This window comes from Nilaparvata lugens, chromosome 1 (assembly GCF_014356525.2).
Source record: "Nilaparvata lugens isolate BPH chromosome 1, ASM1435652v1, whole genome shotgun sequence".
NCBI lineage: Eukaryota > Metazoa > Arthropoda > Insecta > Hemiptera > Delphacidae > Nilaparvata > Nilaparvata lugens.
In genome coordinates this window covers 19,500,527-19,528,253 of record NC_052504.1, presented here as the reverse complement: position 1 = coordinate 19,528,253, position 27,727 = coordinate 19,500,527, and the positions used below count along the sequence as shown (strand labels likewise).

The 27,727-nt window shown below is 37.1% G+C and overlaps 1 protein-coding gene across 2 annotated transcripts in view; it reads right to left on the bottom strand.

Annotated features, from left to right (window-relative positions):
- Positions 1-27,727, bottom strand: part of LOC111055279 (zinc finger protein castor homolog 1) — a 137,079-nt gene that overhangs the window by 47,707 nt on the left and 61,645 nt on the right. For both annotated transcript variants that reach the window (XM_039421153.1, XM_039421161.1), the window contains exon 2: positions 11,904-12,582. In XM_039421153.1, coding sequence (XP_039277087.1) covers positions 11,904-12,582 — 679 coding nt within the window. The remainder of the gene's footprint in view (positions 1-11,903; positions 12,583-27,727) is intronic.

Below are 27,727 nucleotides of genomic sequence, written 5' to 3'. Positions count from 1 at the left end.
TATTGATTTCCAAAAAAAATTAAGGTACCCCAATTTCAAGTTTTCTGTACGTTTCAAGGTCCCCTGAGTCCAAAAACATGATTTTTACTTTCCCTGCCCTACTACCATAGGTAAGGAAAGTATTGCTTTCCAAAAAAATTAAGGTATCCAAATTTCAAGTTTTCTATACGTTTCAAGGTCCCCTGAGTCCAAAATATGATTTTTGGGTGTTTGGTCTGTGTGTGTGTGTGTGTATGTGCGTATGTGTAAATATAAAGAAAATAGAAATCTCAGTACCCTTTTTTTGAAATATATTATCACATAAAATATGATATAATATAAAATATCACATAAATGTGATAAAATATTTCAAAAAAATCTGGTGTGGTACACTCACACAACTTTCCTTGCTCATATTTGAAACTACGATCAGACTTCTGTATATGTGTATATATAATAATTGTTTTCAGAGTACTTTTTCCTTTGTGTAAATTGTGAAAATCGATGATTTTTTTAGTCCTCATTTTTTTAAAGTCGTCAAAACAGCTGTTCTACAGAAGCAATATCTCGACTATATATGTTCTTTTTATAAACTGCGCTACCTACCTACCTCATACACGAGAAGGAGGTTACTAAGTCCATTTATCAAGGATGGGGTGGACCCCCCATTAGTTTCCTAGAAAGAAGACTCATGCCAGTTGATAGAGCTGATAAAAAACTATACAGAGTATGAATTTGAAAGAAATCGTTCAAGTCATTTTTGAGAAAATCGTGAAAAACATGGTTTTTTAGTAATAATCCGCCATTTTTCTTAAGAATATTACGGAGCTCCTGCAATTTTCCCAGAAATGAGACTCATGTCAGTTGATAGGGCTTATAGATAGCTATCCATGGTATAAATTTGAAGGAAATCGTTAGAGCCGTTTTCGAGAAAACCTTGAAAAACATGGTTTTTTAGTAATTACCCGCCATTTTTTCCGCTATTTTTAATTCAATTTTATTGAATTTCTCATTGTCAGATCCTCATGGTATAAGGACCTTACGTATAAAATTTCAAGTCAATCGGTTGATTAGGAATGGAGCTATCGTGTTCACAGACATACACACATACACACATACACACATACACAAACACACATACACACACACAGACCAACACCCAAAAATCATGTTTTTGGACTCGGAGGACCTTGAAACGTATAGGAAACTTGAAATCGGGGTACCTTAATTTTTTTTGGAAAGCAATACTTTCCTTACCTATGGTAATAGGGCAAGGAAAGTAAAAAGGGTACTGAGATTTTTATTTTCTTTATATTTATATTACAAGAGTAGCCCTATAAAGAAAAGAGGTGTTTATGTGTGTATGTGTGTATGTCTGTGAACACGATAACTCCATTTCTAATTAACCGATTGACTTGAAATTTTAAACTTGAGGTCCTTATACCATGAGGACCCGATAATAAGAAATTCAATAAAATTCAATTCAAGATGGTGGAAAAAATGGCGGATAAATACTAAAAAACCATGTTTTTCACGATTTTCTTCAAATTTATATCATGGATAGCTATTTATAAGCCCTATCAACTGACATAAGTCTCATTTCTGGGAAAATTTCAGGAGCTCCGTAATATTCTTGAGAAAAATGGCGAATAATTACTAAAAAACCATGTTTTTCACGGTTTTCTCGAAAACGGCTCTAACGATTTTCTTCAAATTTATACCATGGATATCTAATAGATATTTATTATAAATAGATATTTATAAGCTCTATCAACTGACATGAGTCTCATTTCTGGGAAAATTGCATGACATCCGTAATATTATTGAGAAAAATGGCGGATAGTTACTAAAAAACCATGTTTTCCACGATTTTCTCAAAAATGACTTGACCGAAGTCAATATTCATTATTATTCAATTTCATACCCTCTATACTTATTTATTAGCTCTATCAACTGGCATGAGTCTTTTTCCTGGGAAACTAATGGGGTTCACCCCATCCTTGAGAAATGAACTTTGTAAACTCCTTCTCGTGCATGAGGTAGGTAGGTAGAGCAGTTTATAAAAAGAACACATAGTCGAGATATTTCATCTGTAGAACAGCTGTTTTGACGACTTTCAAAAAATCATCTAATTTCACAATTTACACAAAGGAAAAAGTATTCTGAAATAGTTAATTGTGCAACTAGTGCGCAAAGTGACAGTTTGCTGCACCGAAAGAAACGTTTACACACGAGCCGTAGGCGAGGGCGGAATGGCTTCTTGAGGCAGCAGAGGAGCTTTGCTCACGTATTTCACATTACATTTTTCCTACAGTTACCATTGAATAGGAAAAGTGGTTGATTATGGGTAAAAATGATGGCTGAAATCCATCAAATGTTTGTCTGTATAATTTTGTTATTAATAACAACTTCAATTTATTTTAAACTTGATAATCCAATTAATTAAAAAAATTTTGAGTAAATCTTAATTTTTCAACCAATCAATTCATGAATAAAAAAAATATTATTTGAAATAATGAATAATTAATAATATTCAAAATGTATAATTTAATGAGTTCTCATCTTTATTTATTTGAAAATCAGAGAAAATATAGATAAAACAAATTTGCATTCAAAATACACGCCAACAATGTCAACAGCTGATTGGGATGGCTGCAAGATAATACGCAAAGTATTAGGAGTACGCAAAGTGATACTTTGTGCACTAGTGCGGAAAAGTGATTCTTTGCGTTCTGTAATCAGTGCAGGAATGGTCACTTTTCAAGGTAACTCTAGGAAAACAATATTATATAGTCTGATCATAGTTTCAAATATATTGCCGCCAATCGTCGTTATGTTAGTCCCCTAAATTATTCTCGTTCAAGAATGAGGCTTACAGTTCAATGAGCAAGGAAAGTTGTGAGTGTACCACACCATATTTCTAAGATTGAAAAGAAGAAGTTATTCATATGGTTGACATAATATTTTTATTTCATCTACACAAAAATTAACTCTATTATAATATAACAATTATTTGCAGAATGGTATTGGACCATCATATAATTCATCGTTGGAATAATGTGAGAGAAGATAAATGTTATATTTTCAATTTAATCTTCAGTTGAGATGCCAATTCATGAAAAAGCCTCTTGATCGGTTACTCACATGATTAAACATAAGATTGGAATGAAACATATTTTCGTATGAAGGAATAATGAGTCGGCTCACCCAGGTAACTGAATGATATTTCAGTCAATGTTGAGATGTCGATAATTTAAAGCAGGCCAACCCGTGATTAAACGGAATAAAAGCAATAAATTACATTATCCGGCCGGAATCAACAGTAATTTCCACGTCAACGATTGGTTAGGCCGCTGTGCCTGTGCCGAGATTAGAACTAGTTCTCTCTGGAAAACGTTCTTGTCTCGGTTAATCGATTTTTAATTTTGAAGCACGACGTGGAAGCGCGGCTCGTAATTATGGAAATTCCACGGAAAGGAAAGGATATCTGGCCGTAATCGCTGAATTACGTTGGCCAACAACTCTGTTGGCAGCTCCAGTCCTGATGACAATAATTTATTAACGAGACTATTTGATGATACGTTATCAGACCCTGAATTTGAAGTTTTTGACATTTTTGAACGGTCGTTTCTCAACCACAAACGACTATTATGATGAAATCGATTAGTGCTTTGAAAATTATTCAGCAACCCAGTTTTAAAATGTTCTCACACTAGTTCTCCATGGAAAAAAGTCATAACTTATTCCCAATGGGAGCAATCCTCCTGAGTTTTTCCAACTGTAAGTTGTAAATAAAATATCGAATGATAGTTACTTAATTCAATTGAAATTGATCGAAGCGAAATTAATTTAATCGACAACCAATCAGAAAACCTTTATTTTGTATTTTTGTAATTTTTATACTTTTATGCTAATCAACAGGAAAACTCAATTTTAAACCTAGTTGGATGTAGAAGGAATTATGATTTTCGATGAATTATGAGTGGGTTATATAAGAGTGTAACACACAAGAGTAACTAATCGAGGTTGTAGCTCAGGACAGCTCAGTTTTGACGTCAACCGAAGCAAATGGACCACTAATATTGTAAATTGAATATAACAGGACAGGTAATGACGTCATTGATGACCAGTTCAGACGGTGCTGAAATCAGCTTGCTACACGTTGATTATTCTTCGAATTATAAATAGTCTATTCTTAAATCTCCAAAGATTTCAATAGAAAACCTGAATTTAATAATTATCAATAAACGAAAGTCCAAATTAATATCTAAGACCCTCAGTAATTCCCATCTGTAGACCTGCATTCAAATCGAGTAGGTGGAGGGAGATACTTTGAAAACAATAACTGTATTGTTGAGTTACAGTTTTTTGTTTCTTGAGGTTGAAATCTACCACCACATACATTCTTAACATAAGAGAGAGAAAGATTGGAGTAATGAGCTATAAGAAGAGGATATGTTGAGTGAGAGATTGAAATGAGAGAAAGAGTTTCGCCAGTAGCGAAACTGAGTCTATCGCTCCCGGGCGAGCAAATCAGGTTGTGGGGAAGTTGAGGTGAGCCCGCGGCTGGCTAAGGGCGTGGTGGCTTCTCTCAATCCCACTCACTCACTCACACACTCTCTGTCTCTCTCTCTCTCTCTCACACACTCTCTCTCACTCTCTCTCTGTCTTTCTGACCGCTAACTCGATCACGAGTCACTTCCTCGTCTCAACGGAAGTCACGTCGTGATCGTGCAGAAAACGCCACCCGAAAATCGATTAACCTCATGATGTATGGATCTGCGAAAAATTGGGCTCAATTCAATCAGTGTCAATCAGTTCAGAAATAAGTGGATATCACACATTTGTTCTCGGGATTTGTTTTTATTAGTATCGAATTTTAAATGAGACATAACTTGGAGATGAGTTCAATAAGTTTTCATAATGAATGAGTAAATTAATAAAAAAATCCAATTCGCGAGGAAACTCCTTCTCTATACTATATGACCATTGCTTTCCCTTTGTTACAGTTGAAAATTCATATTCATTTGTTCTCAATGTCTATGAATTTCGGGTATTCCAGTTACAATAGGGGTTCGGTATGGAAAAAACATGAACTATTTGAACGTGTAAACATTTTACATTTATCACAGAAACTATTAAATGGATTTTTATGGTAATACATAAGATTCACGGAATGACACCAATAGATCATGATTTTATAAATCAATGAGTGAGAGCAACTTAAAACCCTTGAAAATAAATAACTACGGAAATTCTCATCTCTCAACTAAGCTATAAAGTCAAAGAAACATGGAAAAAAACATTGTATACTTTTTGGTGGTTTTAACTTCAAGTTGCCGATGAAAGAGAGTTTGTATACATCGTTACTAAAAAATAAACAACAGTAGAAGAGTGGAGAGTGGCTTGTAGGGGATGGGTGGGTGGTGGGAATTGACTGGCAGAAGGAAGGAGAAGGAGCAACTTCTCAATCTGCCCCTCACAAGTCGACATCTATTTTCTCTTGTTTTTTCGTCATCTTCCTCACTCCTTCCTCTCCCGAATTCGTATGACTCTCTCTCCCTGGCAGACGTCTCGTGTCAAGATGCTGCACCCCGCATCCCGCATCGTACACTGCTTAAAGGTAGCAGAGCAGGCGATTCCCAGTTAATGAATCATCCCGATTCCGGGATGAGCTTTTTAAACGGCGGCAGCGTCTTTTGGCACGATCGCCACTAGTTTGCACCCAAATTACAACCGGCGCTTTTATTTATCTCTTCTTTAATAAATTTATCATAGCCAGACACCATTCCAACCTAATCCTTCTCTACACAGCGAGAGAAGTTGCTGTAAAATTTATATTCCATACAGCAATTGAGACGATGAAAGGAAACATGTAACAGTGACGAATGGGAGAGGGAGAGCACGATGATCTATGGCTTCTCATACCCGGTTCTTTATAGGGCGATTCTCTCTAATGCTTCTAGCATTCACAAGGTTAATCCAAATCAGCATTACAGAATTATTCTAGATTATATTCAACTCCAACATGAATAATTGACCAACAGAGATAGATCGAAATATGCATTTTATAATCATGTTCGTACAGTACTTTCCCCAATAAAATTCTCAAGTTAGAAGCTTTAGGAACGGAAGTTATATGATAATCATTACTTTATTATTCAGGGTCCAAGAGTATTATATTCAAGATTCTGAATAAAATATTCAAGTATAAATGTCAAATATCCTATTTTCAGGGATATAAATAGCAGTCAGACTAACTCATGCTCCTCTGACCAGATACTATACAAGATCTCAAGGGAATTGAGAATATACAGTGAATATACATAAACACATTATACATTGAAATGTATCCTCCAACACTAGGCTACTAGTTTTGAACTAGTAAATGACTCTTGAAGAGTTGAAGCTAGTAGCCTAGTGTTGCAATGAAATGAAGAGTGAAAATGACTCTTGAAAATTCATTTATTGAACCAAAAACGATAAAAATACGGGCCAAGTCAAAACATCAAAGTAAATGACAGAATAACAATATGTAATATAATTAAGAAGTTGAGCATATAACTATGGTAAGAAGAGTTGAAACTAGTAGCCCAGTGTTGGAATGAAATAAAGAGTGAAAATGAATCTATGGTAAGAATAGTTGAAACTATTAGCCCAATGTTGGAATGAAATAAAGAGTGAAAATGAATCTTGAAGAGTTGAAACTGCAATAAAATAAAGAATACTTGATAATTTTTGATGTGTTTTGATAATCAGTAGCCCTGAGGAGTGGATATAGTAAATATACAGTCTATATAAAGGCATTTAAGAGTTATGAGACTTATATGAGTTGTGTACCTTTCATACTCTGAATAATAATCAGGAATATTTTCAAATGCTTGTTGATTCGAGGCTTTACAATGTTTTATTATTGAAAATTAATTAGAAATCTATTTATTATTTTTCCAATAGAGGAAAAACGAAAAAAAAAAACATGGAACATGGTGGAATACTGCAAAACAGAAAAATGGAAGTAGATAACCAGCAAGGAAAGGATGTGTGAGCGATAAAGTGGAGTTAGATGGAGTGATAGAGTGAGTGGATGAGCGTGTCGACCCAATATCGGCCAGTTTGGAGGCGCCGGCGTCCGTGCAGGCGTCGCTTTGTGTGGAAGCGCCACTCGGCTAATGAGAATGTGGCGCAACTATTGTTGTGTGGCGCGGATCGAGAGAAATCTCGCGACAGCATATTGTTATCGGCCGGGAAGAAGGCGCTGCGCTGGTAATGAGAAATTTTTCGGCCGCTGACAACAATCTTCGGACAATGTCCACGTACACCGGTCTTTTTTCTCATGGTGGGCTTCCTATGCCCGGCTGCAGTATACGGCAGTGCATTTCCGTCAACATCGCCTCCACTCTACTCGAAGGTCGAAATGACCCTAGAATATTATTGATATTTCTTGTATCTGGTTGTTATATACTTGAAATTCACTTCATTCTCCTCAGAAACCATAAGTCTATCATAGTCATGTTCTATCTTATGATGTACAATCATAAATAATAAATGTATAATCATTTATAGATAAAATTATAAATCTGAGTACCCTTTTTAAAATTATTAAGTGACTGAATAATATATTTTTATTTTTATTCAAATGTAGCCCTAACGAAAAAAATACAATTTGATGGTTACTCAATTATGTATAGCTTAGAAATTGTGAGTTTGTTACGTGTTAATGTTTTCATTCATCAACTTAGATTCAATGAGAATAGAGTTCTCTTACATAATTATTCGAGTCGTATGATACGTTTCATTGCATCAGTTAGTTTGAAACTACATGCACGAACAGGTGTGTATTAATAATAAGCTATTTGAGCTCTATGAGCACTATGAGTTCTATAAAAATTACATGAGACGGAAGCATTCAATATATTGAGGAGGAAGATATTTAGTTTCTTCCATCCTTTAAACTTGATAAATATGCATAAATTTATAGAACATGTAGAACATAGAATGTTGAAAATTGAAAAAAATATATTTTCATGAGAAATTGATATTTTCGAGCTTGATTACGTGGAAGCGTAATGAAAATGTGATATATTTCATAGAATGTTTGATTGTAATATATTTGACAGATTTATGAGATTTGTTTCTCGTGTGACGTGGGATGACATTGTGAAAATAGTGGATTGAGCAGTTCATTATATTCTTGGAAAATAGATGCACTCTTTAGGAATTGGAATGCTATTACAGTGATCTTGAAAGTTGAATTGAAGCAGAAAGAGAGTATCCCAGACAGCCTGAATGTGAAGCCAAAAAATAATTCTCCCTCCGAAAAGAAAGGAACCGTAGTCTTGCCCGTTTCGCTGAGATTTTAATATTTTATGGTTATTATGGAACTTAAATGAACGGAACAGCCGACGTTTTCCCGCAGTAATAAAATCACTCATACCGTGGCCGTGGCCAGATGCTGAGAGAAATCGAAGAAAAAATGCATGGTTTGCATATTTGGTCAGTAAGTAGATTGGAAAGGCGGAGAGCCTGCTATGAATCTGATTGCATTAAAGTGAAAAAAGTTGCTGTAATCCAAAATAATATGATGTGCAGTTCCTTGGAATGGCGAGGTTTTCTTAGCTCGTTGTACTGGATGTTTATTAACAGAGAAAAGTATGGGAGAAAGAAAATATTACTCTACTCTGCCCACATATTATTGTGATATATTTCTTTATAAAACTGCTACCACTTACATAGCGTTGAAGTAAGAAGGTACTGTATTGGGAAAACATGAGAATCCTCTGTAATACAGTATTAGATTAATATTTAATGCAGTACAGTATTAAAAGAAATCTCACCGTGGTAGTTGATCCTTTTTTCTCTATAATATAAACCCTTCTCCAGTATTCTGGATTATGTGTGTGCTTACCAACAAGAATGTCAATTGGATAGGGGGCAACAGATTCTATTTTAAATCGGCTTACAACCTACAAGAAGTACAAGAAGTAATGGTGGTAGCTTATGGAATTGCAATCATCCATTGCGGGGGACGTTATAATGGTGTCTGATCTATTTATGATAGAACTCACTATGATATTGAAGTGGAGGAGCGCTTTGAAACTGGAGGTTACAAGTAATAAAACGAGCTTTGTCGTCTTCCTAGTCACTACACCTATTATTGTATCATGAGACCCTGTAACTGCAACTTTCCAGTATTGCAGCAAGTCTGTGAGAGCTGGAGTTCGAGCTAAAAGAGGAGCTCATGAGCACTTGTCTTTGCACTCAGTGCATCTGCCGAACATCTGGCATGTCAAACGCGTCATTCGAAATGTTTACTTTCGAAACGAAATTGCGCAATATTTTACTCGTCCGTTCCGACTTCAGGGTGGGAGGAAGGTATGGAGCATCTGCCCGTCGCTTTTTGTTGCCGGATCCGGCATTTTGTTTTGTTTTCCTACGAATCTCTTTTTGTTTGTCGTCGTTTTTGTCCAGTAACGGTTGTCGACACCAAGCACTAAGTACTCTCACAAGAGCAAAGACCGCTGCTTAGTAGTTGCCTACTTAACCTACCATCACTAACATACTGGCTTGAAATATTGTCAATGGAGAGTTGGATCCATTCATCAATATTATTCAAAAAATGACTATCTTGTAGTTGGTTAGTATGCTTGAAGATCTATCTGCGTAAGTATGGAACAAAAAGCGTCCATGTGATTCTATTGGGTGTTACATGTATTCCAAATTAGAAAAAAACTTCAATGTTCATAATAGGAATAAATGCCATGATCTCGATCAACTTCTTGTTCCTTGAACGCGTCAAAAATCACGCGTTGGGGCTTAGTATATTTTAAATCGGCCATTATCAACTTTTCTTCAATTTAGTAAGAATGTATGCATTTCACATTTTGATATACAAGGGGGTGGACAATTCCATATTGTTCTCCAATTAAAGTGTTACTCAAGTGACTGAAGAGTAACTCAAATTATTGGAGAGTCACTTGGAAGTAGTCGATATAAATTTTTGTTTTCCATGTGTTTTGTTTTTCTCATAATATTCTGTATTTTCTTCTAGTATTCTGCTACGATTGTGCAGACTAAACGAGAATTAAAACTCACTCGTAATGGTTTTTAAAATCACGGAACGAAAGAAAATCCGTAGTTCAAGAGTTTCCTAATGGCTGTTGATTCAACACAATGAGGGGATATACGGAGACTGAGAACTTCTGTGGTGCCATGATGGCTTTGCGCGTCATAATCTTGATTGATGACATCGTTGAGGGGGATTAGCGTACGGGTGATGGGTGCAGTGGTTAGGTGGGGGGGGGGGGTGGGTTGACAGAGTCGCGGGCAGCGCGTTTTCCGGGCACCTAACAAAGGAGAGTCCAACTCTCGGTTTTCGAGCATAATTAGCAATAAGGGCATTTTATTATTGAAACAAAGAGAAATGCTGGAGAGAGAGAGACGATGTCGTCTTGTCCGGACGCGATACGCTCTTTATGGGTCTGGCCGCCGAGTAGTCGTAAATGGGCCATTACTTCGGCCGTGTTTCGACTTTTCGAACCATTAAAACGGCCCATCGTTTTTTTCTGGCCGGAGTCGAATGGGGAATCGTCTTGAGAATTTTGCGGCCAGTAAAAATGAACGCTAGACGCGTCTGTCCATCACCTGCACTCCCCCCCCCCACTCACACAGACAGAGAAAATAAACAGCCGTGTGGGATGATGAGATTTGCCGTCCTGTGACCTTTTCCCCACAAAAATGCCCGCCAAATCTGCGTCCTGCACATTCCTGCTTCTGATGGATCTATCCAAGTTATGTATGACTTGGCACTTTTCTTTGGTATTTGCCGTCATCAATAATTCCCACAACGAAAAATTGGCTGACAAGTGAGTAATCGATCCATCAAAAACGCCAAGAGATACAAGCAGATCTTGTAGATGACTTGTAGATGACTACACGTTCACCATCAATTCTACTTCTAATCTCAACATCACGATTCCATACTACGTATTGGCTATTTATTCTGACAATTTCAATTACTTGAGGTGCTCTTATTCCATTCCTTGTGCTGTACATAGATGGAGATTTCATATCTATTCCCCAAAAACTCCTGATTTTGATAACTCTTAGTATAATGTTGACTGAATAAAAAATTAAGTAGATCTATGATTAGAAAATGAAACTAATTCAATATTTTACAGTAGTTGTGTTGTGCGTGATGCTGTGGAATTTTCCCATGAAAAAGTTGTTGGCAATTTCTATTATTTGTGCTTGCATGATGCAATACTGTTTAGGTTAAAACTACGACAAATTATATTATATTATTGAATTAGAAAAGGATACAAATCGAACCGAATTAATATAGTTGTTCCTTTTCATGGCATAGTGTTATCGGATGGACACGTTAAACTGTCGGTCCCGGCTGAAGTATGACAGTCGTAAGGCCCATTGACGGCTTAAATTATATATTCAGGCGGTCTCGCAAGGGACTCTCCACCAACAAAAGCCATACGAATTTACTTTTATCATGGGAGTAACGAGTACATAATTCCAAGTATATTTTTTATGGAAGCCTGACAATAATCAATAGAACCTGGCTTCTTATTTGCTGTAATCATGTTGGAGACAAAGAGATAATTTATGGTTATTACACTGGTAATGGAGAGAGATGGTTATTCTATGCTGTAATCTAGAAGATTGTAGGCTTCATAAGCAATGATTTCAAACTATTTTTTTTGGGATGTATTGGGAGCCTGACAATATTCAATAGAATCTGGCATCTCATTCTCTGTAATCATGGAGGGAATAAAGAGATAAATGGTTATTATACTGGAAATATATATATATATATATATATATATATATATATATATATATATATATATTCTATGCTGCAATGTGGAATTTTGTAGGCTTCATAAGCAAGAATATATTGAGATGAGTCTCACCAGAGTTGAAGTTGGACATGGGTATGTTGTTGGTGATGGACTCGGCCACCTCAGGACTGTTGAGGTCGTAGATCTCGAGCAGCTCCTTGACAGTTCTGTGAGCGAAGTCGCGGAGATCGGAGGCGGCGTCAGCGGGCTGAGCGAGGAATGCGTGATGCAGCAGGTACTGCTGGGCGGCCAGACTGGCGGGCAGCGGTCGGGTGGCGTCGGACGACTCGGACGCATCCGACTCAGAGTCGGACTGGGCGGGCGAAGAGCGGCCGCAGCTGAGGTCCATGGGGGCGGGGGTGGCGCCTGGTGTTGGTTCAGGACTGCGTCTGGAGTTTGGCGGTGCTTGCAGCTCTGTGCTCACACTCAGCAGCGTTTTCCGGAATCGTTTTCCGCCGGGCGGCATTCCGCAGTCGGCTCCGCTCAGGTCCAACGGACTGCCATCTCTCGACTCCCCTTCGTCCGCCTCCTCCGAGTAGGCGATGTTGCGCGGCATGAAGTTCTTGCGCTTGTTGCGTTTGCCGCCGAACTGCTGCTGCTGCTGTTGCTGGTAGAGCAGAGTCGGAGGACTGTCGTCGGGCTCCGAGTCGGAGGTCAGGTCGGATCCACTGCCAATCATGCCGTTCGCGTGAAGTCGGTGCTGCTGGACGAACATTGCCGCCCCCGTTTCAGCCTCTGCCATGTTCACCATCTGCAACAACACAAGCACAAGTTCAAGAATTTGCACCCATTTTTAAAATTTCCAATCTATCCAATTATTCATACACACAAGATACAATACTGGAATACTATTATACAAATTAATAAATGCAAAACAATAACAACAATCATGATATACCAAATCAAGAACTGAGGTGCAGTAAAGGAGCAGGGAGCATCTTACGGTTTTCTATGATTATTCATGTTTCAGGAAAACCTCTAATCCTTGAGAGGACAAAATTATTCTCTACTTTTTAAACACAAAATTATTATGATCAGTGGCTAGTCCAAATTTCATGATTTCTTATAAATTTCTTATAACCTGAAATTATAACATATGAGAAACTTCATTAATCAGAAATAGAAATGTTTGAACCATTCAATCCAATTCAATCATTCTCCATTATTTTGAACTGAAGAAATTATAACGTTTAGTGGCTGATCCAGATTTAACGATCCCTTATAACCTAAATTCTCAAAAAATGAGAAAAAAATCATTAATTAGGAATCAACAAATTCTTTTTAGGTGACACTCTAGTTACTTCATTCAGTAACTGTTGGTAACACCATCAAAAGCCTAAGTGGGCTATAAACTTATAGAATGTATTGTGAAAAAGTTTCAGGGGACAACACAATCAACCTGACAATTATTATCCAAGGTAAAAACACCCTGTTTTTTCTATGTGATCTCAGATATATTCATGAAATTTTACTGTATATGAACTCCCATCAGTTTTATATTCAGAATGTTGACGATAACATTGATGGATATTCTTGAGAAATTGGAGAACAACTCCAAAGCTAATAAAGACTGAGGGGACAAAACATTTTACGAGACATGAACACATTGGGCTGTGCGGTGAACTAGAAAGCTGATTCAAGCTGCAATGAATGCTTCAGGGTAGTAAATTATCTCCAAATAAGTCTGAATGAACAATTGTGACACTCTTGGAAACATACAAGGCAATATGCTCGAGTCCAACTAGAGAAAATAAATTATACAACAAACCCAAAAAAGCCACTTTAAATGTTCCAGTACACAGGCATACTCGAATAGGCTACACCAACGCACACTTCAATTTCAGTAATTTATTTCGACTGACACACCGTTTAAAGCCGAATGAATTTTTAATATACACTAGTACATGGCCTGGAAAAGATCGATAAAAAGGTTATTTCCTCTGAATAGCTATCAGCAATGTAAACCGAATACTTTGAAGATCATAAATAAAAAAATATACATACAGCAGGTGTTTGTCAATGTAGACCCGTAATCGGTGAGCCCTCGGCTCCGACTTATGTTAATATCCGATTATTTACCATCTCTCAACAACTCCAAAACTTGCTACGTGAAGAATAACCAATGAATGAATAATCTATTACCGATTATCGTTTACCCAATTCCGAGGAATTGTTTCAATAGACGAAGGCTGTAATTTGAAAGTAAATTGTGAATTGAGAAGAAGCCGTAGAAATTATCCTCAATGAGTAACATAACTATTCAGTCTGTATAGGAGTGTATTATAGAAATTTCAAAAGAGGTCACCATATTCGTTCGATTATATTTCCCCTATCGAATACACAATGAATTTTTTTATTTGACGTATTAGTTGTATAAACTCGAATATCGTAAGAATAATGGATTCTGAAAGTGGAAAAATACTAGAAATGATTGTGCAAACCGTTAGGAACTTTCGATGCGAATAACAAAATTGAATCTTTATTGTATGATTATTCTAGAAATAAGTTACAACGAAGACGAGTTCCATGTAGTGTGGACTTGTACAGGTATGCAAAATTTTCACAATACCCATCATTATTTTGTACCATCCCACATCACAAATTCCAAATAGTGGAGTCATTTCTTGGAGCTGAATGCGGATGAATGGATTCAGTAGATGCTTGTTGTTGTCATCTCTATTCTCAATATCACCAGTTCTCTCTCATTCAGAGGCGCATAAATATTTCAGCTTTGAATAATTTTGAAAAATATTTTTACAACATCATCCACTTCTCTCCTGGGTTGGAAATTTAACCGCTGTAGTGTTTCAGGACACTACAGAGGAGGAGAGAAACAATAAAACATGTCAGGTCCTTAAACTTTGGTAAGATGGGGTGGAGCTTTCCACGTTCCTTTGTGTATAAAAACACATATAAGGAACTAGTCTTTAGGTAAAATAATGAATATTTCATTGACGCGATGAACACCTACGAGAGGAAGAAGGACGACGGAAAAGATGATGAGTGAGATGCAGAGAAGAGAAAGAGAAAGATTAAAATAAAAAACAGCCAACTCATACACGGGCCACATTAACATTATTATACCGCGCATACAGTGTAGAAGTGGGTTACACTTCCCACAATCCTCTAGCTACGTGACTTGCCAAAATTTATATCAAATTAATACAGCAGGCTATCGTTGATTTTCCCCCTTTTTTATGGAATATGAAGAATAAGACAAGGAATTATTTTGTACACTCTTACAGGGAAACCCCCTTCCCATCCGTTCCGATTGAATATCTTACTTGGAAGGCGTTCGTTCAATAGGGTGCGGCCTCATAGCGGAAAGCGTTCCTTTGTTTCTTCATTCATTTCTATTTCCATTAAACAATAATTACTCCTGTGCATTGTCAAGAGCCAGGTTCATCCTACGGGAGGTGTGAGACAATGTTCTCGATTCTGTCAATCACATTCTATTATTTCTTGTTCGTGTCCCAGATATTGTCCTACACTTGTACTTTGTGAGCCTACTCGGTGGTCAAACAGTGACTATTATTTAATAGCTTTTTGCTTCTGGAAATAATACTTCTAATAATTAATCTCCTCCTCCAAAACGAGATACATATTCAGAGAAGACCAAATGTTCAAATGCAGAGAATTATGGAAATGGGTGTAAAAATGTTAGCAAGTTTAAATTTCCAAGGGTTGCGGTTAAATACAAGTTGACAGGAACGATTAATTGTAATAATTTCATTTTTTATTTATATTACTTAGTGAAAAACTACTCACTCGCCTGTCATTCGAAATAATCAAATTTTGCCACTAAAATTGCTGATGAAATTTGGCTGACAATAAAGATAAATAGATATTTCTTCTATAGTATTATATTAGTTAAAATGCATTTTTCAATCATTTTCAATATAGTTTTTAGTTATCTCAACAGAGTTTTCGATAACAACGGCTATTTCTGATTCAATTCGATTTCTTCAATCACCTCTTCTCCTAACACTTTAACTAAGAAAGAGCGTGCAGATTAGTCAGAGACGAAAGCGCTCCAAGTAAAAGTCCGCAGTGGAAGAAGATTGACAGTTGGCGAAAATGTCATTCTGAGAGATTCAGCAATGGACTCCAAACTTGTTTTTGGTAATTGATTTTATTAATGGCACGAGTGAATATTTCGTCTGGTCAGTATTTGGGTCTTGGGCAGAACAATCGAGAGAAATCGAGAAGATTTCTTCCAGTATCGTTTGTGTGCGTCATTTCGATCTTTTTTCGTATTCCGGACGAGTTCGCCAACCGGTTGCAACAATTTGTCAACTGTTTCGACGTCTTTTTTCCACTTCCTCACAACCGAACGCCGTTTTTCATTAAATTGCTGCCTTTTTAGAGGAATATCATCAGTCACTTCCTGATCTGGGTGACCACAGTTTAACTCAGTCAGTAGAAAAAAAATTTTAAATATCTGATAATTTAAAAACTTGACATGTGTCTCAATCCTTTGGAAGCGACAAACTATTCTCCACTTTTCGAAATATACTACATCAAACCAACTCAGAATAGGGTTAATCTTTCAAAATTCCCTTACCACTTCAATTTTACAAATTATTAATTTCTATGTTTATATACACCTGGTTCAACGAAATATTTGGTGATTCGCGAACACCTGCTTGTATATTGCCTTGAATACTATAACAAATGCAAACATCCATTCCCATTTCCAGAATTAATGAAACATATTACAAGTCAAGCGAATCGACTGCTTTGCACGATTCCGGAAACAGTTCGCATTGGAACGCTGATGGCTCTAATATGGTAATGCTGAACAAACCCGTTTTTTAAGTATCTATTTGTCTGTGTTTTCCTCAATTTCTAGGCCAATGATACCCTTTTGAACTCCAGTAATTGTGAAAAAACGATCAATGGAGAGTAATCTAATAAGGGATAGGCTCCCGTTTCTGTTGTAGAGAAGTTTGTAGTATGTTTACGGGTGTTCGGAAATGACTTTTACAGGGTAGTATCAAACAGGACACAAATTTATATGATTATCGGTAATATGAGTATGAAAAAACTAGTAGAATAAGAAAGGGTCCTAAGCCCATCGATCTTAATTTCATTACAGAGGAATAAGAAGTTGGAAATCAATTTCTATCACGAAATACATAATCCAAGAATACTCAATAATCTATGCTTTGGTTTCATTACCCATGGAACTAAGACCTTACAATAATTGTTTAATTTGCATGCTCATATACTCAAGTAAAATCGATTTGTGTGAAGGAAAGGTGATAATAAAATCACTTCACTTATATGGGCTACTTGAAAATGGCCAAAGTAGGTCGAAACTAGTCATTGGAATGTTGTTAAAGTTTCAAAATGTTTCAAATAAAAAGGGTACTACAAGTTTTATATTGTTTTTATTTAAGGTGAAATCAATGAATCAATCCAATATCTATGTAAGCGTCCAATCAATTAATACAACGAATTTTACGTTAGTAACAAATTGCAGCTACAATGTCCTAACCCAAACCAAAATATTCCTACACGCTATTCTAGCAGTATAAAAGAACAAAAATATCAGAAAACCATAGAATATAAGTGTAGCAATGAATGACAATCGAAATGGGACAGATTTGAGCTAAGAGTGCAGGCAGCTTCGGTGCTGAAAACAGGGAATGGTTGTGAATGGCGTAGAGAAGTGTGCTGAGCTCAGCGCTGTGCTTGGGAGGCAGCAGCCGATGATCACCATAATCATTGCAATGATGATGACCGTTGCTCTACCCTGTAATCATCGCGTCTAGTAAGACACGGCAAACGAGGAGGCTGGCTTATGGTGGCGTTGGTGGGGGGGGGGGGCGACCGAGGAGGGTCAACGGTTGCAGGACAACCGATGCAATAAATCACTGCCTCCGGGCAGGGCTGGCTATCCGACGTGCACCTTTTCAAAATTAGTCCCCGTGTAATTTTCAAAACACGTTTTGGGGTTTGGACCGAATGGGCGAAATACAAAATTACAACTAAAATTACAAGTATCTACTGTTTATGGACGCGACGACGGAAACGAAACTCTTTACAGTTGCACTTATTCTAAGCCCAATTTTTCTCCCGCATCGATGGGAGTTCGATGGGAAATACACTGACCATCTTAAATTGTAAAATATTATTGTTTGTGTTTTGCAGCTTTGTCACAGTAAGCTCATTTTCAATTATTACAAAATATCAAAGCTTACTATCATAACTTACACTGTAAAAGCTTCCAAGTCTATCACAACACAACTAAAAAAGGTACTTGACGACTTTTATTGTGCTTCAATATATTATATTTCAGTAGCCCTTGAAAGGAAAATGAGATTCATGTAATTATTTTTGTGAAAGTGTGTATTTATGAGCTTCCTATTTATGTGTAGCGAACGACTTTTAAGATACCAGTTTTTCAAATTCAATGGTCATCGTTAGTATGTTCATGGTATGATTTCAATGCTTTTCTCTCTGTTCTGAGAAGAAATAAACGAATAATGTGAATTCGAATTTTCTTTCGACCTAGGTTTCATTCATATAATTGGCAAAGCATTATTATTCAAATATATTTTACGTTTTTGTTTCATCGCTGTGAAAAGCGTTCTTCTATTTATTTAGATTCGCTCTTAGATTCTATTTTTTCGCTTTTTTCATTCTAACTTTTAGGAGTTAGGAGTTACAGTGTGGAGTTATTCCATCATTCTCTCATTTATAACTTAGAACTTGGCTCTGAAGTTTCGACTGATTTATGATGAATCCACCAAGCAATATCAACTTGATCAATAGAGAGGTTTCTAGTCAATTACCCCAATTGGAATACACTAAATTCTTCAGACAATATGAGCGCATATTTTATGGAAACCCGTTGAGTGTGAGTGCAATTGTAATCAATAAAACATGGGCGTTGACCGATCAATTTCGAATAGTTATTTGTTGACCGAGAGGTCAAACATCAGGCGGTCGACTGGCTGCTAAGTGAGTAATGGCAGCCAATACTCCACTGATACAGCAGCAGCTTGGAACTAGCAGCATGGAGCTGACAAGTAGAAACTGGTAGCAATGAGCACTACAACTGTATTAAACAGTGGTTACAGTGGAATAAAATAATGTGAACAGCACTCTGTGGGCCTCGTTAATAGGCGATCCCGTTTATCACGATTGCTGGCCAATGTAGAACAAATGAATTTGAATAGCTATTAGCGAGAAAACAAAAGGAATTCTACGACGTACACTGTTACCAGCACGTTTTAATTTAATGTACTTTGCTTTGGAATGAGGCAAGCATTCTACAGCCTTTTACAGCCGTGGGCCATTCAGACACACGGTGACTACTGAGAATGGGGCTGAGAACTCAACTACACTTCCACACATTCTTCGGCTCAATAGCTTCCACAATTGATAGTGGAGGGGATTGTACTCAATATTTCGGTGAGAAAAATGTTCTGATGATATTGATTCTAGAATCACAGGATAATTTTTCACTGGATAATGAATCATCACAAAACTTATAAATTATCTGATTATAGGTTACAAATAATGGGATAATTCTTAGTTTCAATAGAGTTTTGAGGAACCCATACTTGATCCTATACTTGCAAAATGTCGTAAAAGTTTCTTGAATTGGTTAATCGTTCATTGGTTAATTATCAATATTCGGTTGCAAGCTGATGAGCGATCTCGTTTCCATCAACATTAATTGAGTTAACCAATAATAATGGATAAAGGCCTAGTACTTCACTACTCTACATCATCATGAAGCAGTAGATACTATAGAAACTGCAAGATAATTCCCAAATGATAAAATTTATTTATGAACTTTTGAAGTTCTAAAAAATTCTCTTACGCCTTGTTTTCTTGTGTTTGATGACCTCAAAGTGTTCCGATAATACCATTACTCATACTTGAAATACAATGATAAGGTTGTTTGGTAGGCTGCTCGCGTATTATTCATTCGGGGCCGGAGGGGAGTCACTAATGAGAAAGTTGGCAATTCACAAAACCCTATCGCAGTGGCTGAGAAAAGGTGTTTTCGCGACATGTGTTGCCTCGGGCAACACGAAGGCGTGTAATTAAATAAAAATGAACAAACAACAAGGGGGGAAGGGGGAAGGACATGTGTGTGGCACCATTCGATGAAGTTGGTAAAAAATGCAGATGGCATTGTCTATGATTAGGCGTAGGCCTAGTAGCTACAGTGGACAAGGCGAGCGAATACGAAAAAAGAGCGACAAATTGGCGAGTGCGGAACCAAGGGTGATTGGCCAATGGCAGAGCAGAAGGGTGTCGTGGGGCGGCCAGGGCCAGTTCACTACAGAATGCCTAGTCGTTCCCCTGCAATTACTAATTCTAGCGTGGACGGGAAACGACACACTTTCAGGGAAGACTTGCCCCCTCTCCTCCTCACTCTCCATAAACTGTTTCGGATAAAAAGAGCGAATTACTCGTCGAGTGTATTGGTCCTAATAATACGCTCCGTGGGGACTTGTCGTCCCTCCTTCATCCCGCCATTGTTCGCGCTTGTTTGTATTAATATGTGAGTTCTCTATGAAACGCACCCCGTATTAAAACTTCGATGACTCAGTTTTTTTCGGGGAACAAATAGATTCTGTTTCAAAGCCGTCTAGAAGGGTTGGCTTCAAAGGCATCGTGCTACTAGCCTACTTTGATTGCGCTTTTCAATATGAAATCAGATAATTGAAATCACTGATGGCTGTTGCTGTGCTCAGTCATCGGGATTTTGATTTTGTCGAACGGGTTTTCTTGTTTTTCTTTGTTGGGATTCAGATTAAGGCTGTCGAACTCACAACGCACAAGCAATCTCAAGCCTCGAGGCAAATCCTGTCGCTCAAATCGCATGTGCAATCAAGCATGTATCAATCTCTATAACAATAGTTCTTCTAACATATTGCTATAAGCGGGGCTTTTGATTATCTATCTACTTCTGATGTCTAAAGCTTTACATAGAAGTATCGTCATAGGCTTATTCTGAAAAATAAAAATTAGTTCTATAATTGCTGTTTAATCTCAGCTTATACTTTTCAATAATTATTTGAGGCATCAAATGTCAGAGTTTCATCAATGATTACATCATATTCGATTGAGCAATACGATATTCATTCATTGTGAAACCAAGTTGTCAATATTGCAAGATCATAGGCTCTGAATGTCTAGTAAAAGTAATTCCTCGTATCGTGAAGAACGGATAAGTTTCTTCACAAGCACTGACCGGAAAATGGTTGCAGTGACCGAATCTAATCAAAACTACAAGTTGTTCACGTTGTAGAATTGTAGAAAAACCTGATCCTAGTTCAGAGTCGTGTGAATCTGATATAAATGAGAAACAACATCAAAATACTCCTGATCGGTGGGTTCCTATTGCGATCTGATCTGGAATAAACAACAAGACACAAACAAAAACATCTATTCTACAACTTGTCAAAAAATATGTAGATGTAGGAGTGCCTTGTCGTAGCTTACTACTAGAGAGGATTCCCAGGTTAATCAAGGATGAATGATAAGTGATGGCGAATAAGTTATGGAAGATGGCACGCTGATAAGTTCAAGCGTAACGAATTGTCAGATTGAGTTAACTTTAACTAGTCAGCATCACCGACTTCTGATCGATCGACTCCAAAATTTGCAACTGGAATTCTGCTGATAATATCGCCAACTGACTTGATCCTTAGTCTGGGATATCTTTCTTGAAGTTGAATCAAGGAAGATTGGTCTTCTACAAAACGTGATGTTTTCAAATTTATATCATTATAGAAGTTTGTGTTACAGCAAATGATGAATCAATATTATAATTATTAATTATGTAGTTGCATGTTTGACATTTTGCAGTTCTTTCGATTGAGAGGATTTGAACGTAGCCAGTTCTTCGATGATCTACGAATCTAAAACTCAATTCAATTCTACCAATAGAATTTAGCATTCAAATTGAATGTTGTAGACTGTAGAGCATGATCTCTTGAGTCTTAAACAAATTATTTTCAGGAAAAAAATTCAAATATTCTGTATTTTTTAGCAGATCAACAGCTAGCAACAACTGCTATGTGGTAGGGAAATTATTCAATGAACAAGGTACACACAAAGTGTTTTAACTTGAAGAAGATTGATCTCGTTCTCATTATTCAAAACCTGGCGACCCAGATTTTGAGAGAAAAAAGACAGTTTAGAGGCATTATCTTGTGTCTGGCCCCAACAGGATTTTAGCCACCCGTTGAGAACCGTATACGTGTTTAACCAATTACGAGATTGAAATTTTAATAAAGCTACAAGATAATTATAATGTAGTTGCATAATTGATTCCCCTTCCCGTTGCAAAGCACGATCAACTCACAGCCTCCGTGTCAAGATACGTAATTAACATATTAAACACAGAAACCCTCCTCTGAGATTAAGGAGTGTTTTCAAGCGCCGAAGACAAGATAGCCGTCATTAGAGTCGGAGAGAAGTTCCGGTCATCTTTCTCAAGAAGAATCATCCGCAACATGTTTCTGAACTGAACGTGTTTCTTATAGCAAAGAGGATGTGCAGCGCAACCATCACTCAACATTATCTTTTAACTGTTCTACGCATCTATCTCACACTTATCGCAGTACTTCTACCTTTTTAAGTCTAGCCTCTTGAGTAATACATAAAGGCCTAATAATTCAGAACAAGGTATCTTGGAAAAATCTCTCATTATCTGTAGAGCTTATTGTCTTTACGTTGTAATACACACGAAATATATACTTCCGTTACCGAAATGCTAATTATAATTGAAATCCAAACTCACGTTTAATTAAATTTATGATTCTTAACAAGGCATTCATAATATGTATGATGGAGGTTTAAATTACTATCAACGTTATATGAGAAATTGCAATTGCTAAGAAAGTATATCTATAACCCATGTCTCATTCGGATTGTATGAAAGCTGTTAGGAGGAGTCGAGCATCCAGGAAAAAATACCTAATTATGATCACCAAGCAGAACATATTTATTGTACACTGTAGAGTTGCTTCTCGAAAATCCGAAACTATTTTATCTATAGAGTATAGAGGTTTTAAAGCAATAGAGTTTGAAATTTGTAATTTTATTTTGAAAAGAGCACAAAATCATCATATAGATGTTTTAAAGCAATAGATTTTGAAATTTGTAATTTTATTTTGAAAAGAGCACAAAATCATCATCTTTACTAATTCTACATTAAGTTATCAAACATAGGTTTTTTATAATCCAGAAACGACGACTTGAGGCGGCTTGAGCATATACATCACAAGCCAATGGCTGCAGTGTGTGAAAGAAATATTACAATTACAAGGAATAGAATCCAGTACTCGGACATGGACAATGAACACTTGATATGAACATGATATCTAACAAAGAGCTCGACTCTGAACAGGAGTGGAAACAACTTTTTGTAGTAAGAAAAAGTGTGAACAAAAGCGAGCGTTACAGATGGACAACCAGATGAGAGAAGAAAAACTGGTGGATGAAGAAGATCAGAGAAGCTGTGAGAGGGAAATGAGTACAAAACAGAGTGCAACACTTTGTTACAGAAAGTAAGAATATTACGTGGATGGAGAACCTTGATAACGAATCCAAAGAATTCATCCATCGATGTTACCTGGAGAGATCGCTCGCTTTTTCCTCTTTCAGATGAAGAAAAATCTGTTTATAATGATGATTTATAAGGCTGTGGCTTAATAATCATAAAAGTGACACAAAAATTATAACTATAAAGAGGACGGGGTATTGAAAAAGTGTAAGAGACCGTGGAAGAAGGCGAGAGGCCGCGGCGGCTGGAAAAAGAGTATAATGGGAATGTGAATGGAGAATGCGGTTGAAGTAGCCTAATGGTTTCTGTGTTAGCTCGCTCTTTCAAAGAATCAAAATCCTTTAGAATAAGACTTAAAAACGTCCAGTCGGTAGGAACGTTTCATTAGCGTTACCTCCATCATAAATACTAGTCCTTTAAGTATAAAAATGGACAGTCTTTCTATTCAGTTACAACCACTGAAGCGACACCATTAAAAATCTGATAGCACAAATTGCAACACAAAAGGTCTGTGGCTACAATGTGCTGGCCGCAGGCTCACAGGCCAAGAGACAGTAGAGGCATTGGAACAAGAGAACAAATGAACAGAACACTGGACCGACCATAAGAGAAGAGCTTCCATATTTTGTTCCACCTTATTCATAATCCAGTGTACAAGGTTCTGTGTTATTGAAAAAAAATAAAATTCACACGCCCAAATCTGATACAAATCACTTTATTATAATGTAATCTCTCACAAGCAAGTATTTGAATAATTTGGAAGTTGAGAGAAGTTATAAAATCGAATTATAAAGGATCGACCTACTGTTCCAATTTCTATGAATAATTCTGTTTCAAGTCGTAGTGTCTGTGAGCTTAAAGAGTGAAGTGCAGTCCGAACAGACTACATGAACGCATCCTATCTCATGATAAATGAAACTTCATTGTATTAACAATCATCGTTCATAGATGATGGGAGTTTTGAGAACCGGATACAATAAAAATAAATAATATTGCAAATGAGAGTATGAATTGAAACATGCTTTCCATGTGGTAAACTCCATGAATTTGAGTGAACCAATAAATTATTCTGTAATGCTGACATCGTTTAGTCACTATATTAATTTTGTTCTTACTGACTCAATACCAATAACATAGAAGTAGCCTTCAATTTGTTTTTATAATATGAATGTAAATTTCAATTTTATAGGTAAACAAAATATATTGGATCACAAAATATAGGTGAGATATTTTTATTTTATTTTTGGAACTGTTTTGGGCGTAAGCCTGTGGTACTCTTCTAGAAGTTGTGTAATTCTGAATGATTGAATATATAAATGAATGTCGTGAGGATCTCACTATACTATCTCTGTTTCGACTAATCTGCCTGAAAAACGTAATGAGGTACATCCAAATTAGTTTTGTTGTTGATCACAATTGTTTCAAGTAGATGACAAAGGAAGTCCTGTTATAAATGGAATCACCGGAATTCCATTCTAGGGTAAATGCCAGCGAGAACATTTTTGGAATCTTCTGCAACAACATTTGGTGAAGAAATAGTTTTTGACTAGAATGCTTGCTGGCAATGTGCGCCTGCGCAGTTACGTGCGAAAAGGTAGTTTAGACTAATGGCAGTGAGGCGCGAGTCTTTCTTTCGGCCTTCGGTAGTCGAGTGGAGAAGATGATGAAGCAAAACTGGGCGAGATTCTGAGAGTTTCCTTAATCGGCGCGATGGTATTTCTGTGCCGGATGAATATTAACGGTTCCACTTGGAGATAATTTCGGCAGTGCGAGCGCGAGCGTCTGTTCTCTCTCTCTCCAGCTATGAAAAATATGCTCAAGAAATAATGAATTTGGAAAAAGAGAGAAGTTTGTGTCGCGTCACAGTGGTAGTAATGGACATAGTCCTTTTATTGTGCGTTCTATTAATAGCATGATTAAGAACAGAAGGCTGTTGAACTCACAAGATGGACACACAGACGGACCCCTTTCCATCATCCATTCCCCTTTCTCACCTAATGAGCTCCTGTGCTCGCTGCACTCGCCACCCCCCTCCCTCATTCACCCCACTGATGAGCCGCAATCAACTTCGCGAACGTTTTATCCGACAATCACGCTCTGCTCTTACGCTGATTGTCGATTTCATTTTACCCTTTAAAACTAATTACACGTTGACTGTGCATGGAGAGACCACTACTCTGTTGCAGACAGATATGGACTCCACTACTCACCTTCATCTCATCGGTAGAATTCGAAGAAAAGATTATAACTGACCTTAAATTTTGAAGTAAAAATCACTGAGAACATGGACTCTATCTTTCAGAAGAAGCACTCTCCCATAAACGTTTGTGAAGGATCAAGGTAGTAGTAGATATCAAGATAATCACTCGTCTACTATTTGTATGGAGTACGTTTGGTTCAGATCACATGAATAAATCTTATCATTCCCATCCATGGATATCAATTAAATATTCAGATTCATTTTATAATTTTGCAATAACTCAATTTTCACAATATTAAATATTCTGACCTTTCATAATAGGCTTCTTAATATATTTCTGTACATTCATATAAATTTAGTTGTTCATCTTCATCTGTATCTTCGATGGTCTAGTATTATTTGTTAATCAAATTAGTCGCTTTACTCTTTCTGAAATGATGATAATTGCCCTCCAGCATATTGAAGAAGCTAAGTATTAAATGGTATTATTGATATAAAACTGACTGCTGTGAGACCTTCTATTCCAATGGAGTTGGATGTACATCTGTTACAAAAACAATGCTTCTAGATATCACAGACAAAAATGTTGAAAGTTCCTTGAAATATTAGATAAAAGATAGTATGAAATGTGGTTTACAGAAGTTACACCACAATATAAGCTTGATCTTTACTTGGAGAGATTCCTGAATTTCTAACTTTCAAGTCACGTTGGAGGTGTGAGAATATTACAGTTCATTGAGCTGTGCAATTGTTCAGCAAATGACCGGAATAGGAATTAGCGAACATAGTGGAGTGGGACGAGGTGGCCAGCGGCTGCCTATCTGTGACGATCAGGGGTCTCGGTCAGGGGCTGCTCTGCTATGCTGACCACTTGACACGACCTGATCTTGTCTCTCACTCCACCGACCGGTCAAACAATGCTTTCTAGCTGCTGCTGCTGCGATGTCTATCGGGTGCAGTAGGAGCGAGCCAGCAGCCAGCAGCAGCTTAAAACGCTCCCGATCGCAACAATAACAATATCCATCGCTTCCACAAGATTACCGCCGCTGTGACTCCTCCACAGATCGCTCCATAGTTAGATTCCGATTCTATTTGCACTTGTCTCTCTCCTTCTCTCGCTCGCTCGGCCGTGATCAGTCGGACAAATAAAACGTAACCGGTCACGCTGCGCAGAATTGGGTGCAAACACTCGGACCGGTTGTTCCTGCCGCCAACTAATAGCGCAAATAGCTGTTATGAGGGATCTCATGAAATATTGATAAAAATATATCAACTTATTAGTATGAACAGGAGATGTGTGATAATGCGTTGGTGAAAATATGGAAAAAAGATCTTCTTCGATGTGATTTAAATTTGCAAATGCAATTCCAATCATCTAATTTTGATTTGATTCCTGAAACTTGTGATATATTTCCATTGAAATTCAAATTAAGAATATTTTTGAGTTCGTTAATTTTTCTACTCTTGAACATACTCTACAGTCCCATTGGACTCTATAAGATATGGATACTTTGTTCTATTTTCCATTTAGATAGCATGTTCAATGTGTTGCTGTAGACTAGAATCAGAGAAGACTCATTTTGCATGACAAGGGAAGCATGAGAAAGTGAACTTTGAATACTAAAACTCTTCAAACTGTAAACGACTTCTTTCGGGATTATATCAATTATTTGTTATGTGGGATAAAATTTGCGGTTATTTACAGTTACACTTCAGATTTCTGAGCTCCAATTGACATTCCAACTGTACTGTACTGAAATACTAAAATCAGCCTTGAATAAGAGAATATAATATTATTTGTGCGGCGTATTGAATAAACCGGTCCTTAAGAAAAAGGTCGCGCTGAATACAGTGCAGTGCAAAGGTATAATGTGAGTCGTATTCATTGAACAGCTTGCAATAATTTTGACACGAGAGCTATGTCACTTGGCTAGCATTGCCCAACCTGTCCACATTAAAAGAATGAAGAATGGAGGAATTTGAATGGAGAGAGAATACTCTATTGCTGCTGTCTTTTCGCTCTCGGCTCGTGTAGGAGCATTCCGTCTGTAATTGGGCAAGTTCTATATGGAGCAGAGTAAGCTCTCATTTGTATATGGGGGGAATTTTCTAATAATTTATACAAACCGGTCTACAACTAAGTAACTTTATACGAGT